The following is a 16,694-nucleotide window of genomic DNA, read 5'->3' as shown; positions in this document are numbered from 1 at the left end:
AAAGTGAAAAGTCGTGCGTTTTGGTCGTTTCTCTGAAGCGATTTTTTCAAAACTAACATTTTCTTTTACCGGCAAATTCGCGGAACTGTTTCCTAATAATTCCTGACATTTGCGACCGCGAACGGACTTCCGAGGAAGCACGTAACTATCGAAGCGAGTCTCGCCGGTCTCGTGCGTAGTATTACTAACATCGAGAAGTAAATCGAAAGAGAAAGTAACAGCGTGTCGTAAGTTCGCTTGGCGAGATTGTAGCGAGGCAGAATGAAATCTGTTAGTCGTGAATTGACTGTGAAACGTTGAGCATCTTCGCATTTTCATTTGCACACTGTCAGTGCTGTGATAAAACCATTCAAAAAAAAAAAGGTGAGTCAACGTACTTTGCGAACGCATCGTTTAAAAATGGAATAGTGACAATTACGGTGGAGAAATCATTCGATCTTCCTCCACAAGCACATGCGCAAATGTTACAATTGAGATCGTCACGATTTAAAAGAAATTATGACTGGTAACAGAACAATGGTTTACAAAGAATGTCTAAATTTTAATCGATAGCAAGGAGTTCGAACACGGAGATCGATAAAATGAAGAACACAGGGAAAGTGGGGTACATTTTAAGGATAAGCGCGCTCGTCTTGCTCTGCTGCTTCGATCTATCGATCGGATCACCCGCGAGGCAACCTACCAAATTTTCGTTGAACACCCGTGACGTAACATCGACCACGAGTAGTCCTCCGAAGACAGCGTCGCAACTGGATCAAGGACGAGTGAGTGACTTTCGACATCTGTGTAACAGATGATTGCTAGATTGTGGATCCTTTCTGTGAAAAATAATATGCATTGTTCACTCCGTTGCAAGAAACAAAGATCAAAGCAAAATGCACCAAAGCGAAATTAACAAAATGAGGAAAAGGTTTTTTTTTTTCTTTTAACACTAGAACTACCGAACTGGAACTACCAGTTAGAAAAGACCGGTTTCTGAATTTTTCTTTCACATTTATAAGAGTATTTTATTTTTATTTACTCCTAAGAGAAATAAGTGTACTTTTAAATACACTTCTTTATTGAAAAACGTATTATAATAAGAATCACATGAAGTTTAAATAAATCCGATCTTGCCATCGTTATAAAGCAATATACATTAGTTGCGTTTAGGGGTCGGTAGTTCTACTGTTAATCATTTTCATAGATCGGGAATAGTATAACAATGCACTAGAACCTCAATTATTTAAATTAAGCAGAGCAACGTGAGACATCGGATAAAAAAATAGTTTATTCAGTTACAATGCCAGACTTGAACGTCGTTGACTTGTACTGTAATGTCGTTTTGCATATCAGGCGCCTCGGATTTAGTTGTTCAGATGTGTGAAACGTCTTTAAATAATTGAGGATTCAAACGCTAAGGGTCCGGATCATCGAGGTTCTACTATATTTTGAAATTCCTCTAAGATTCGTATTCCGTCCACTCGTTCTTCTTACAAATGCATAAAATCCGCAGTCTAGTGATCATATTTGGTAGCAGAAATTCTCGAGTTTCCTTAGGAATCCAAGTTTAAAAGCTGTAAACAAATTGAATCGAAGAGAATGAAATGTGTAGGAAGAGGACCATCGGAAACATTGGATACAGAACGAAATTGACACGCGTGAGAATTACATTTCGGTTTTTGTAGGAGTGGTTAGGTCGTGCAGCCGACGCGATACGAATCGGCGCGGGAAGGTTTGTCAATTCACTCACGTTGGCGAGAAACATCATATTCGATCGGGCGGAGGTAATTGGCGCACTAAACCGACACACTTTTTTTTTTTATATCTAATACTTCTTTCTCCTTCGACCGACTAATTATGGAAATAAATCAAAAGTCCATAGGACGCGTTGAACATACCCCCGGCTGTGTTTCGCAATAATCTGTTACAAGGCTGTTCTTTTTTACCAGTGCATGTGGCAACGCTGAGAAAGATTAAACCTGTTGCATATTAACGTTGGGCTCGGTTCACCTGTCGCTCGAAAATCAAATGTGCCGGCACGGCCGTTCACCTGAAACGATCGAAATATCTACATAATTGTGATGCTAACGCAACATTGTAACACACAGCTTCGTCAAAAATTTTGCAGCGTCGTCTTGCGGGCCTTCGAAGAACTTCGGACAGCCTAAAGTTGAAGGCCTAACTAAACAAATCCCAAATTCTTCTAGTAACGACAGAACTTCTTGCGTAAATTCATGAATTTAATGAAAGTAAAACGAATCACAGAGCCCACTAGAAACTCCGTATCCTCCACAAGAAAGTTCTTCACAAGATCCATTAGTTTTTCAGTGAAATCCCATCCAAGGAACTTAAAATCCCCTGGAGTGAACAAGGAATCGTAGAAACCCTTTAAGAATCTTATGTTTTTGTATATTTTCATTTAACATTACCGTCTCTATTTAATAACTAATAATTTGTGTCTAAAAAAACAAACGTGCTGCGAATGAATCTTAGTTCTAACAATGTGTAAAATAATCAGATTTATAACATTGCCAAACGATTCCCGAATTATAACGAAATCTAGCATCTCTGTTGTCCAATCAGACATTAGCCAGCGAGTCGCAAAATCAGTTGACGGCTATACTCGCTCCCAAGTCGATCGCCTCGAACGAAACTCGAAGATCTCTGAACTCGATTACCAATCCTCCGGTGGCCGAGGATAAATCGAACTCGCCAGACACCGTGAGCTTGTATACTGACGGTGGACAAGGTATTCTCGAAAGACCACTCACCAAACCGTTCATGGGAATGTTGGAAGCCATCTTCAGACCCAGGCCGTTGATCGATAATATCAAGGAACACGAGAAGTATGGCAATAACGGCGACAAGTTTATCGGAATCGGCAGGGCACTAGTCAGCGGCTTAGAAGGGTTTAGCAACTTTGTGAACTCTATAATTGAGGTGAGTATTTCCTTCACTTTTTCTGCAATTAAATCTTCAATTATCGCGTTGACACGAGCATGACTATTTTCAACGTCAATCTAGTTATTCGCTAATGTTTTCATTTTTATAACGTAGTACATATTAATTTATTTAAAAATTTTGCAACTCGACTTGTTCTTTCAAGAACAAGTAGATATAAAACAAATTAACAAATTATCTCAGAATATGTTGTAAATTAACGCTCGGGCAGCGCACAGTGGGGCTAAATGAAAAATTTATGAATCAAAGGGAAAAGTAAAAAGAATGTAGTATAAACATTTTTTAACACTGAAAATTTCCGTTAAAATTGAAGTATTCCAATTCTTGATTTATTCCGTCTTTTGTGACATGTTATACATCATTTTCCACAAATTTTGCACATGCTGACTTCAAATCTGGTTACAAACTTTATCTACCATTTCAGGATTTTGGAAATAAGTCGGTTTAAGTGAAACAATTAACCAAATCGTGGTTTTCTCATTCTTTTTCGATACCCTAAAGTAGCATGTCAACAGAAAAAGTCTAAAAATGCATAATACTGTGGATAAATCGCAATCTTGTTGGAATATTTTAAGTCTAACATAAATTGTCAAGGATAAAAAATGTTTATACTACATTCTCTCTACTTCTCCTTATTTTATGTAGAAAATACCGACATCGCTTTTTCTCATTTCCATAAAAAGTTCTTTGACTTTGACGCAACTTTTTAATTTAGCTCCATTGTGTGGCAGGCCTCAGGTTCAGTGGACTCAGTTTCTAAATAATATCAGGTTACTATCAACTGTCTCACAATTAATAAAAGTTTTCACACGTTTCATTAAGGTCTATAAAACCACTAACGTGCCTAAAAGGAGTGCCTAATGAATACGTTAGTGTTAAATGTTAAGACCAATTTCTGTTTTACCGATACGTTCAAAAAATTTTAAAACCGTGGAAATTACTTTACGATAGCACATAATTCACTAAGAGTTAATTAAAATCGCTTTAAATTAATCTCTTAAATCTCTTCTTCTCAGTTACCTAAAACGGCTGTCAGGAAGACTTCTCTAAGTATAACGGAAGCACTGAACCACGTCGGAGCTCGTTTAATAGGGCTCGAATGATGCTCAACACCCAAATCAAACAAATTGTTATAATTTCTTTGTTTTCTTTTCTTTTTTAATAAATTGTTTGTTTTCCATAAAACTAGTTCAATGCATTCTATCCACACCTGAAGAATTCTTACGCAATTGGTGAATGAAAACTTCGCAACAGTCGCATAAATATATTATTTATTATTCGATCGATATACGTACAACGTCACGAGCTTTGCGTCATTTTTGCAACATCGACGACTCCGTAAACCTGTTCCTCGTCGCGACTATGTTCGCTTTAATAGTCGGCAGCTTCTAACGAACGGTGCTCGGTATCGCGGTTTTCATTAGAGAAAATATTACAATAGGCGACACGTGCTGCTAAATTATCAACTACGGTACGATGGTGTACAGGGATCAAATAAATACGCTAGAAAACGATCGACGCGTCCGTGGTTTTTTTAAAGCTAGGCGAATGACATTCTCGACGACTGTGGGTTCCACGGTTGCGTCGACTCGATCCTAAAACGATAGACATACTTGCTCGATAAACATACTTCACGCTTGCACGGCCAGACGTACCAACGAATCGGGAACACTCGCTAGAAAAATGAACGTTGCACGCCGGGCCGGTCGGAAAGCAATTTTGGTATACACAGTGCTTGATAGAAAGACTGCGAATGTTGTTGCGAATGGCAAAGTATTTCGTGAAGAGAAGAATTTGTCGCTGAACTTTTAACTCTTGTACGCTTTCTAGAAACAAGGCAATACGCGAGATCATCTCGCACGTTAAATCGGCGAATTCTATCTCGATTATCAGTTCTTTTAAATGGCTTGAATATTAACAAACCTGAATACTGCGATACCTTGAATAACACGAAACTTTGCAAGGGATCAAAAATTGTACGAGCCTTCGAATAATACGATGTCTCAGTTGCACCATTCTTAAAGTTTTCATTTTAACAGTTACTCGCATTGTTTCCAAAGTTCTCTTTTTAACCATTCCGAGAAAGATTATTCTTTGAGAATCAAAATAATCTCATTCGTATGACATTTTCTGTAACACGATCTTGAATAATGAACTGTATAATTCGAGACTGTATTCAATTAAGAATCGTGTCCTGCAACATATGTAAAGGTAGAAAACAAGGATTGCACAGTACCAAGAAATAGACAACGGATGACTCTTTATCCTGAAGGCCGTACAAGTATTGACGAATTTCTTAGAAATTCGCAGAAACGTTCGCAGTCCTGATAACGTAACGCAGTAAATAAAACATGCAATGATAACATAAAAGACCGCATCCTACGATACGAGAACAATTTCAATAGCGTTTTTTTTTATTCGCTTCCGCCTTGCATCCCTTTTTCTCTGAAGAGTAAGGTCACCGCGATGAATTACTATTCCAAGGAGTCAGTGTTTCTCGAGCAGCCAAGGAGGAATCATCATTTATCAAAGCTAACGAGCCGTCGGACTAATGGGCCGGCTCGCGTATCGCTCGAGCTGCACTCGTCGATCATTTCAACTCGCTTCCTGGTTGATAGCCCGCATTGCCAGGGTCTACTGCGTCGGGGACCGAAACAACGATCGTCTTGTTCACCGGTTGTTCAATCGAATGTCCCTAACGGCAGGGTCGCGCTCGGGTCTTTTCAGACACTTCTACACAGACATACTCCCATTCGTAGACAGACATCGGTTCAAACGTTTTCTTCGATCTCCTTGGGTTCTACAATTTTTATGAAAGATGGTACTCTTGTCTTGGACTCTAATAAGGGAGAGACAAGGATCTTCGTTTTCTCGAAAGTTGGTCATTTCTAAGAAGGGCAATTCTTGCAGAACCTACACTCCTTCGAGCAACTCTCTGATTCGTTCTGACTGAGACAGACAACCGTAAATAATAACTACAGTTAGACAGCCTCGTTGGATTTCTCAGATCGCAAAATCTTCGAAGAATCTAGATACTTTTTTTGCATTATATTCAAACTTCTCTTCGCTATTGGATGAACGAAATGAACTCTATACGATTTGCTAATTCTTGGACAAACGTGCAATAGAGATAATACTAATGATTCGTATAGATCGTCATGGCTTTTAGACAATCTTACATTCAATACTTTTCATTGGTCAGGATAACTACAATAAGGCAACGAGCGTCGGAAATAGTTCTAAGAAGCTCTACAGATTTTACTATGTTCTATCTAATCTTGTATTCAATTTGTTCTTTCATTCTCTCAAGTATCACAAGGGAGACATACGAAACATACAAAATAGTTTGGACGACTGCTACAGGCTTCCTTAATTCCTATCCAATCTATTATCCAATTCTTTGATCCATCCTAAAATATCACAACAGACAGACATCCAAGAAAAATAGATCTAACGATCTCTATAAAAGTTCTTAGTTCCCGACCAATCTTGAGTTCTATCGTTTGTTATGTCCTAGAGAATCATACAGGACATTCAGAGAAGAAAAGTAATTGTAATGTCCTCTATGGATGTTCTTAATTCCTAATCAATCTTAAATACAGCAGGTTGCTTCTTCCTGGAGGACCACAAGGGTAATGCGGATATCAAAGATAGTTTTTCCTATCTCACCTTTAAGGTACGATTATTCAAAAAACAGTTTTAAAAATCTCGACGGACTTTCATGCCCAAAACTTCCGAACAAACAGCCCTGCCTAAAGGACAACCCGATCCTCCAACCGAAGAAGAATCTCATCAAGGAAACGGAGAGACTTTACAAGGGTCTAGATCTCGCGATGATGGTACGATCAGAACCTTCTTCGAACGGCGAAGAAGAAGATCGTGATCGTTCCGAATAGCCTATCCGAATGGACCTTAGACGCCGGTTTCGTCTAAGATCCATCGAAAATTCTAGGTGTTCGTAGTGTCGTAGCTCTTGTACGTGTGGGAAGACCTCTTGTGCCTAACTGTGCAGAAGAGGATCATGCTGGCCACCTGGCCGAACAGCTGAAGGAACGCGACTACCAAACCAACGGTGCCGACCACGTGGAGCCTGGTCACCAGCCACATTTGAATAGCGGACACGCAGCCTTTCTTGTGCCAAAGCTCCTTGTTCAGACCCTTGGGATCTGCGCGGCCGCAGTATCGTTTCGGCTGCATGCAACAGGAGTCGGGGACACGATTCTCCTTTGGCCACGCGTCGATCTGGAACCAGTCCGTGTAATCCTGCACGCCGCAGCACTGGAACTGGAAGAGATGTTGGAAAGTTAGGTACCTTTCATGTTGACTTTCTGACTTTGATTGCATCGTAGTCCCACCAACCACGATTTTTAATCATTTCCACAGCAAGTCAATTAAAATTGACAACTTAACCATTTAGAAGGGATTTTACCCTGAACATATTGCATTACAATTACACTAAGTCATTTTCGCTATTATTTTCTTAAAACTTGATTAATTTTGAAAGAAACGATAATTGGTGAGTAATGTGAAAAATATAATGAAAGACAACAATGAAATATATAGTGTAGAATAAAGCAAAGAGAGTAGTGAAAGTTTCAGTGAAAAATAAATCGAATATTTCATCGAAATTGATTAACGTTGCAACGAGCTACAGAGAATAAAAATGTCAAAAGTCTTATGAACAAGTTCTTAATGTCTGCAGATGAATAAAAATTGTTGTTAGCATCAGAACTATTTCGTAAAAGAATAAAAGATTTTTGCGTAATAAGCACACCTTACTGGTTATAGAAAATATTTTTGTCAACGTAAATGCAATGACAACTTTGATTTGGATTTGTTCAACTGTTACATATTTTCATTATTGTATTCATTGTATTACACCGTTAACATTTGAATGTTTCATTCTGCTTCTTCGTTGTAATCAATTATTGGGATATGTCAAGTTTCAATTCAAGCAATATTTTATTTTATTTAGCTAGAAGAGCAGACTTTTAAATGATAGCAAAACGATATTTAGTTTTATCTTACAAAACTAATGCATACAATCAAATTTTTTTATTAAATATAAAAGTTCATATTTGAATTTGAGAATGCAATTAAATATCGTCTCGAGTCATTCAGCATGGAAATAATGGAAACAGACCTCCAGAAAGCAATGAATGACGCTTGTGGATTGATTCACGTTGCAGAATGTCGTTCGCCAGATTAAACGCACTTGTGCAGCCGGTAATCGAGTGAATGCACAGTTCCTCAAATTACGCAAGCATCTCGATTTAATGCCGGTTACGTATTTGTAATTTATCGTCGCGTGTGCTTTTGTTTAACGCCATTCCCAATCATGACTACTACATTATTCAGTATGTAACGCAATACTGTCGTCAAACTGTCTATGTATTTTTGCATCCAATCGATACTCTGTTGCAGTTCGCTTAATAGGCACCTTTTAACTAGGTGGCTGACAGAATCCTTGAAATCAAGGCATGCAAATTGCACAAAAGTATAGAGTAAGAGAAGTCGAACCGTTAATCTTCGCTCTCACCATGGAATACAGTGTTATTAGATACAGTATTATTGTATTACAGTATTGTACCGTAGATACAGTATTATCTGTTACATCAAACTGATGCGATATTTCAAACTTTTACGTTCGATGTTCAACTTTAAAGGTTTTGGTATTAAACTTTTCATTACCTCTGTCTGTATGCGGTCCCAAACATATGGGATGGATCCCGGCTCCTTAGTGTGGTTGTAGTGCTTCTCGATCCCGAAGAGCAGCTCTTGCTTCAAGTTATGGGCCAGGTGAGCCCTGAAGGTGAAGGCTAGAGTACCCAGCATGAACTCAGCCAGGAACATCAGCATCACCAATCCGAAATACTAGAGCAGAGTTAAAGGAGAAAAGATCGGTCATGAACAATATTTCTGTTTGGGCAACTTTGCAGTTACTTATTGCAGGCACAGTATTTCTCTAAAATCCAGGATCGTACAAGTCTATCTAGATCCTCAAGATCAAGAACCATTATTAGAAAACCAATTGCAGATGACGTCCAACAACGTCGAGATAGTAAGCATGCACGACAATTAATTCCAATAATTCAATAACGCAATCCGCAACAATCTTAGAATAGTTTATATCAAGTGAACATCGACCCGAACAAAGAAAGATATGTTTATATAATTACAGATTTTCTCACAAAAGAAACTACGATCCCTGACAAAAAGTGTTCGAACACCTTCTAAAATGGAATATCATTTTTAAAACTCGATCAAATGATTTAAATTTTTGGAGATGTTAAAGAAACTAATTTACTGTACCATGACTAAAATACATTTTATTAATTTTGCTATTGTTTCGAGTCTCTCATTTTTTAACTATTTTGTCTGAGCTAGGAACGAAAATTTAAAAAATGCGTTTCGTCGACTGAAAATTTTATCGAAATTGAAAAACGGATAGTCAGGCTGCAATCACTGAAAGACGTACAAATTACTTGTCTCCGGTTGAAATCCGTACACAACTGCGATTTTCTCAATCTTCGATTGTTTGTAACTCGTAAGATCGTCAACCAAGAAGCTATTTCGCAATGAAAACGCGGCGCAACGTTTCTTTAATTACTCGAGAATCCAGGTGCAATAATCGCAATTATCATCGACACCGGCGAACCTAAACCCGGCGTGAAGGTGAACCTGTCGCAGAACGGAAGGGTACCCAACGCTACGAACCGTGATCAGCATGCATCTAGATTGAAACCAGGCACCGCAGCATCCGAAGAAGGCGATCACGAAGGTCACGGTACCAGCGGCTAACAGTAGAGAGTCAGCTGACGCGAAACTGTAATACGGCATCAGGGTCATGTAGCCGGAGTACGCCAGTCGGAGCCAGATGCCCGCACCCAAAATTCCGCAAGCGCATAGCTGCAACAGAAGAAAACGTCTGCTAATATGGTACTGTTGTTATACATATAACATTTCATTCCAATTGTAATAATTTCCGCTTGAAATTTTTAAATGTACTGGTAGGTTACCAAACCAGAGATCATCAAAAATGAAGTTTGAATAACTTCAAACGCCTTGCAGCTCGTGGCACGTTTAGTGCATCAGGAATTCCATCTAAAAAATTCTAGTTTAACACATATTTTTCTTTCAATACATGTGACAATTATAAGCTCTGCACTTAAAAAGAAAACGAAATAACATTCAATTTAATCCTGTAATTCTCCCTTCAATATGCTGTAAAATTTTATTCTTATTTCGATGAAAGGTTAGAGAAATAATTAATATACACAATGTTGATTATGTGATGTGCGATTGAATGAGAAAAATATTAAAGAAAATAACAGAGAACACGGTAATAAATAAATTATTTAGAATAGATAAATGGCATTTTATTTTACTTTATTTTATTTATAATCTGCGTTCGTTACTTTAATTTTAACTTCTTCGATTTAATTTGATCTGATTACTCCTGACACTGTTTTCGAAATACATGAATTCATAATTTTTAAAGTGTTACACCTGATATGGATCAGACGGGTGAAAAACCTTGATTTCTACGAGTTTCGAAGCATTAAATTCATGATTTCCATTTCCATATTTTACTTTAAAACATTTTTTGCAACGAAAGTCAGAAAATTATTAATTTCTACAGCAGTTTACTTCTTTAAAAAACATGTTTATTTTGTTGGTAATTAGATCATCGTTTAAAAATGTTGAAGTTTTGATTACAGATTTGAGTTCAGTTTATATGAAGTTAGGAATTGTGGTCAGCGTTTCGGCAAAAAGCACAACTGTGGAACGTGGCCTGGAACTGGTCGACCGTGCTGCTCGTTTCGGCGTGACGGTCGGCGAGACCGACTGTATTTAAAGTCAGTTTTGACTTTTGCCTACGCAATCGGTTGAAGTATACCGCAAATATGTTTTCTTCGCGTGGCTTACGAAATGTACGCAAATTAAATTGCAAGCAGTTATTGTTGCAGTTTTCGATGATCAGCTGCGACCTCGTTTGACACTTTAGACTGGCGCATAAGCTATATATAAGCGTCTAAATTAATTACTCAGATTTAAAAATTTATTGTTACGCGAATCTACGTTACTATGATCTGTAGGATTATTTCTCTTTTTTATTCTTTTCATTAGAAAATATAAGCTTCGTGATTACATCGATACCTGTCGAAGATGGAAGATTTGCAACTAGTAACCCTGACGTGATCTTAGAAATTAAGGATTATAATCCTGAATACAATTTTACCATTTCCTTCCTCCACTCGCATTTCTAAAAAATATTGCAATGAATTGTATCCTGTCTTATTTAATCATGTTTTATCAGATTAAATGTCGCTCATTTCTACAATCAACTCTAAGGTTCGCAATGAATACCTCAAGAAAGGAGCTACTTCAGATGTTAGCAATAAAGACGATTTAACTCGAAATCAGGTCGAATCCAAGAATCAAGGATCGGTAGAAATCGTAAACAGCTCCTGGCTCGGTTCAAAACGATTGCTTCAATCTGCGTCGCCGGTCTCGCTCCACTGGCAAATTGCTAAACCGCAGATCCCCAGGAAAGGTCAATATCCCTTCTAATCTCTCTGTCACCAATGTCTCAAGTTCGCTCCGAGACACTATGTCCCATTGATCATGAGAGTTTCCCCTGAAACCATAGCCAGCGACCGCGAGAAAAAAATTCTGGGAACGTGTAAATCGAGCCCCAGAGTTAGTTTCGCGTCTGGCAAATTGAAAATCGACGTGCAACAGAGTCGCGTTGACTCGATTTTACGTTTCAGTACCCGGCTACGTGGTCTCACGTTGTCGACCCACTTTTTCGTCGCGATTACACCTCGAAGCGGCTGAATAATCGAGATTCTCACCGCACGCGGAAACTGTCGAGCATTTCTTTTGGGTATCGTTCGTTGCATTATTCAATGAGCGTGATGTTTTGTTGCTCTGAACTAACAGGATTTCCTTGGTCAGAAGGCGGCACGTAAACATTTCGCTGTACTCTGTACGTCTTGTTTTTTAGCTTATTTGTTGTCAAACTTCAGTGTATGTGATATAAATTCTCCCACTTATTTCTCAACTTGTAAACCAAAATGAAGAACTTGTGAAAAGGGAGCACATTTATTCCAGTTTTACGGCTCGTGTTTATACTTGTTAATTTATACCGTTGACAAATTTCCAAGTTATCGATTTTTGTTTACATGCTGGAAAGAATTTACTGTAGTTGTTTTAGGAAAGATCGGTTGGTCCATGTAATAAAGTTTATTTAGAAGAAAAGACGAACTAGTCAGTCCGAAGAAAATTTATCCAATCCAATGTAATATATTTGTTGAAAAAATGGAAAATTCTTTGTGAGAGGACACTACTTGGTTCGTTTAATAAAATATATTTATGAAACAAGATTGTACTACATCAAAACCAATTTCATAAAATGAAATGTATTTAAAAAAGACACTACTTGAACAATTCTATAAAGCCAGTATAGAGAAAGATGCTCTTCGATCAACATGGCGGAACCCATTTAAGGGAAAAAGTGATTTGACCAATCTAACGATACTTATTCAAAGGAAACGACCATCTAGTCACTTTAATAAAATATATTTAACGGGCAGTACTACTTGTTCAGATTGACAGAATTTCTTTAAAGGAAGAATCTACTTAATTAATTTAGAATGTATTGTCTTAAAAAGACTGCTTGACCAGTTTAATAGAAAAACAATTCATTTGTTTAAGTTAATTTCTGTATTGCAATGTTGAGCATTAATTAAATTATTTGTTAAGTTAATTTAAAATATAAGTCACATGAAAAAGTCCATCTTCTTGTAATAATTACAATAAATTGAAAATAATAAGACAATATCCTCAAATTCTTCTGACAGCGTCTAAATAAACTAATGAATACCTATATTCAATCATTTGCAACAATATTATACAAAATTATACATGATTCTCTATCCAAGTTCTAATCCAGCATTTGTTATCATATACCTCGCCTGCATCATTTAGCAATAGAAATTGTGCCAAACAATCAGCCAAGAAATGTTCAGTCAGCAGTATTAATTAGTAAAGCCGACGAAAGGTGAAGTAACCGGTGCGCAGGTGGTTAGCGATCGGTACACCATGCCTTCAAGAAACTTCCAGACCAGGGCAGGACATTCACCGACAGATAAGACGGACAATCAACAGTCGGGCGCAGAGAGGCCGCCGCCAAGCGGAATATTGACCCTAGACAAGCGCGGACACGTCGGGTAAATTAGCATCTCTGTGGCAACAACGACGGCTTGTCCGATCCGGTCGAACTAGTCCGAGCCCGATTTAATGCGCCGACACCGGAATCACCTGGAAGCACGGTGCTCGACCGACCCAATATCGCCGGTGCACCGGTTCTATCGGCGGTCACAATCGGCCGGGTTGAATGAGGCAGCCGCGATCAACTGATCGAACGCGATGCTCGATTTACGCGGGCTCGTGAAACGGGTACCGTTAAGGATCTCGACAGGATAACGGCCGCGGAACACGTCCGCTGCTTCTGATTAGCGACCGGCTCGCGTCGCGTGAAATTGCATGCGTAATTTCAACGCCGTCGATCATGGTCGCGACTGGTCGACCGTGTAATTAAGGGCGTGCTGCGCTATGTGAGAAATTTGGGAAATTATACGGAAGAGATTTGACCGATCGACTGATTTCTGACGGCTGAAATAGCCCACGTTAAGTGGGGAATTGGGACTCGAGGGTAGAAGACAAAGATCTATTTCGTTGTGTGGTATGGATTTTTGACGAAGTTTAGTAGGTTTATAATCGTGGTTCTATTTCCACATTATAATTCTAGATTATAGATAGAATCGAATTAAAGTGTATATTTTTTCTGAATTTAAGAATTTGTTTCAGACGTTCTGAAGACTAGATTGATCAACAGTGGGAAAAGGAAAGGTCTTCCCATGGTAAAGTAGGACTTATTCGTTTAGGAAGACTTTCAACTGTGATATGAATGATAGCGATAATTTAATTTAGAAAATTGATTAAATTATAGTTGCGGTTTCCAGTACTACTTTATATTGTATTAAAAGCGTAACTTAAAATGAAAACAATATAGCATGAATTTTGGGAGGCCATGTTTTAGTTCACTTGTTTACTACTCTGTGTGCAGTATCTTGAGAATATCAGCGATAGGTCACTCGTTCCATGCTGTACTTTCCACTGTATATACTTGATATTTAACATTTATGTTAATCCAAGAAAATTTGGACTCTGACATGGCTTTCAGGAACATACAATTTAGAGTATACTGAAAATATGCATTTCAACAAACATATCTTAGGGAATGTTTCTATGAGAATCATGCTGCCTTTCATTAAACAGTGATCTGATAAACCAAAGTCTTTCTAAGAACGCATCTCGCAGCTATGGATGGTCAAACAGCATTGCAAAAGGCAGAGCTATTCTTCTACCCACTTAACCATCATAATTACATAACTTCAAACGGGAGCATGTATCTGTGTGTCTAAGCTCTAACAATGCAAGAACAATCTACTTCGATACATATTCTGACAGTAAAATACTTAACTACAAACACATTGCATTTATTTATGAATACTATTACATTATTCTCCATTTATTGAAATTACCAAAAGAAGGAACATGTGTTGGTGTATCTTTAAACCTGCAACCGCAAATTAAAATTATTAAATGATCATTTTCTGATTATTTATTTCGGATTCATTGAAATTATGCAGTTGCTTTCAAACGATTCAATGAACTTTGTTCGATCTCATATTGCAATAAATGTTGCATAAAATCTAAATAAGCAAAGTCTTAATAATTTTTACTTTACTGAAATTAATCTGGAAAAAAATGTCTTTTAGCATGAAACGCCAATTTGCGCTCACAGAGAACCTGTCGCAGTACTTTGTCATCGTCCTCGAAGAACAGACAACTACCAGTAAATATCATCACAGCGCAACGAAAGCCGTCGAGGACAGGTGTACTTGTTGGATGTCGCGACAAGGAAAAGTCACTACCAAGCGTGTAGGTAGTTGCGCGTCTTTGACGGTACCGTAACTTCATAGCTCATAGCTCACGGTTCAATGTCCTATTTAAGCGTTGCACGCGGCGGGGACGGGCGATTTCAAGTGGAACAATAAATTCGAGAAGAGAGCACCGGAATGCGCCGGGAATGACAATGCTTGGTCGATTTAAATCGCATGCGTGGGCTCCCCTGATCGTTCGACGTCTTCTTCTCTCGTTCTCCAATCCGTGCGGGATTGGGATCGGCGAGGGCGGGAGAAGAACACAGGGACGAAACAAATCAGCCCGATTGTTCCGACGATCTGCGATCACTGTTCGAGACCGTGACTGTTTCACGAGCCTCCGAGCACGCGTGTTTTCAATCCGCGTACGCGGCGTCAGCGATACAGCGTGTATTTTTAACCGGTTAGAAAGATGCTTTTATGGACGATGATGGTATTAACGGGAACGCGTGCTAAGACCGAGAAAAAAACACGCTACTAACTGGCTAATGGTCTTACAGAAGTAGCTATTCATAAGCGGTGATCGCGACAGGTTCTAGGGAAACATCGCGCGTTCGCAAACCATACAGGAAATGCGGCCACTTTATAGTCCCATTTTGATTAGAGACGCGCAAGATGCTGTAACGAAGGTGTTACATAAAAATTTCAATGCAGAAGTTCACTTTAACATCTTTTATACCGGCAGTTTTCTGAAAACGATTTCGCAGCAACGCGCTGAATCAATGCGTCGATGTACATTAAATGCCTAAAGATCAATAGTTTAGTAGCGTGTGCACTGCATATATTATTCAAATGTATTAAAAATGTGTAAATAAAATGTAAGAGAAACATCAAATATATTTATGGTTGTTCTTATATTATTCCCTGTTTATGTAATTAACTATTTGACAATTGTTTCGATCTATTAATTGCAAAGATAACAACAACAGCTAACAAAATTTTTAAAGATTATTGAAAATCTTTTATGATTTTATTTTGTAATTTAACATTAAATTGGAATTATCGAGTTTCTTCTACGTACAGCTAAAACGTTAAAGAGTTAATTAAGAAATCCTCTCGGATTTCCTAGCTTAGTATTTTTTTACCACGCTGCCTGAATCCTAATGCGCCATATTTACGCTGCTACACCGAGCCGCCATATTTACGCAGCTACGCATAGCAACCGTGTTTACACTATGCCGCTTATTCTGATTTTTCTCTACTTGTGTTTTTATTTCTTTTATTTTCTTCACTGTTTTGCAACGATAATGATATTTCATTATCACGGCAGGTCTAGTAAATAAATTTAATCAGAGTGTTTGTTTCTATGACTTATTTTGTATAAGCACATGATCGTGTTTGAGTCTTATATTTTTATATTAAGTCTTTATATTAAGTCTTATCTTAATATTTTGAGTCTCAAGTATACTAATAAGACTGCAAAAACCTCTTTACAAGTGTAAATTAATTATTCCAAAATATGTACTAGTTTATCTAATTGAAAATTTAAGTAATCTTCTATGATATTATTATCTTGCTTACAGTACAAAAGAAGATTAATTTCTATTAATCAATTTACTAAAAATTAACATTTCTGAACGATTTGAGTATAAACTGAACGTATATTAGATAGCAACATTATTGTGAACACGAAATAAAATTCAGAATATGTGAGGCATTTGTATATTTTCGATTGCTTCACGTTTTGACGATATCTCAGATAATATTTTCATTGTGTAACATTTTTGCAGTTAAAAA

General features: G+C 37.9%; 2 protein-coding genes across 4 annotated transcripts in view; one reads left to right on the top strand and one right to left on the bottom strand.

Moving 5' to 3' along the window:
• The first annotated feature begins 68 nt into the window (after nt 1–68).
• Nucleotides 69–4,144, top strand: LOC144476520 (uncharacterized). Its single transcript, XM_078193593.1, has 4 exons — nt 69–363; nt 553–764; nt 2,566–2,922; nt 3,960–4,144. Exons 2-4 carry the CDS (start codon nt 582–584, stop codon nt 4,044–4,046), a joined length of 627 nt encoding a protein of 208 aa, XP_078049719.1. The 5' UTR covers nt 69–363; nt 553–581; the 3' UTR covers nt 4,047–4,144.
• Nucleotides 4,145–4,196: 52 nt separating this feature from the next.
• The window catches only part of Tsp5d (Tetraspanin 5D), a 29,917-nt gene continuing 17,419 nt past the window's right edge, over nt 4,197–16,694 (bottom strand). For all 3 annotated transcript variants that reach the window (XM_078193589.1, XM_078193590.1, XM_078193588.1), the window contains exons 3-5: nt 9,661–9,852; nt 8,635–8,817; nt 4,197–7,227 (exon numbers count right to left, since the gene is read on the bottom strand). In XM_078193589.1, coding sequence (XP_078049715.1) covers nt 6,892–7,227; nt 8,635–8,817; nt 9,661–9,852 — 711 coding nt within the window. In that variant the 3' untranslated portion in view covers nt 4,197–6,891. The remainder of the gene's footprint in view (nt 7,228–8,634; nt 8,818–9,660; nt 9,853–16,694) is intronic.

This window comes from Augochlora pura, chromosome 10 (genome assembly GCF_028453695.1).
Source record: "Augochlora pura isolate Apur16 chromosome 10, APUR_v2.2.1, whole genome shotgun sequence".
In the NCBI taxonomy this organism is placed as follows: Eukaryota; Metazoa; Arthropoda; class Insecta; order Hymenoptera; family Halictidae; genus Augochlora; species Augochlora pura.
The sequence above is the reverse complement of the archived record's forward strand: the minus strand, read 5'-3'. Positions and strand labels throughout refer to the sequence as shown.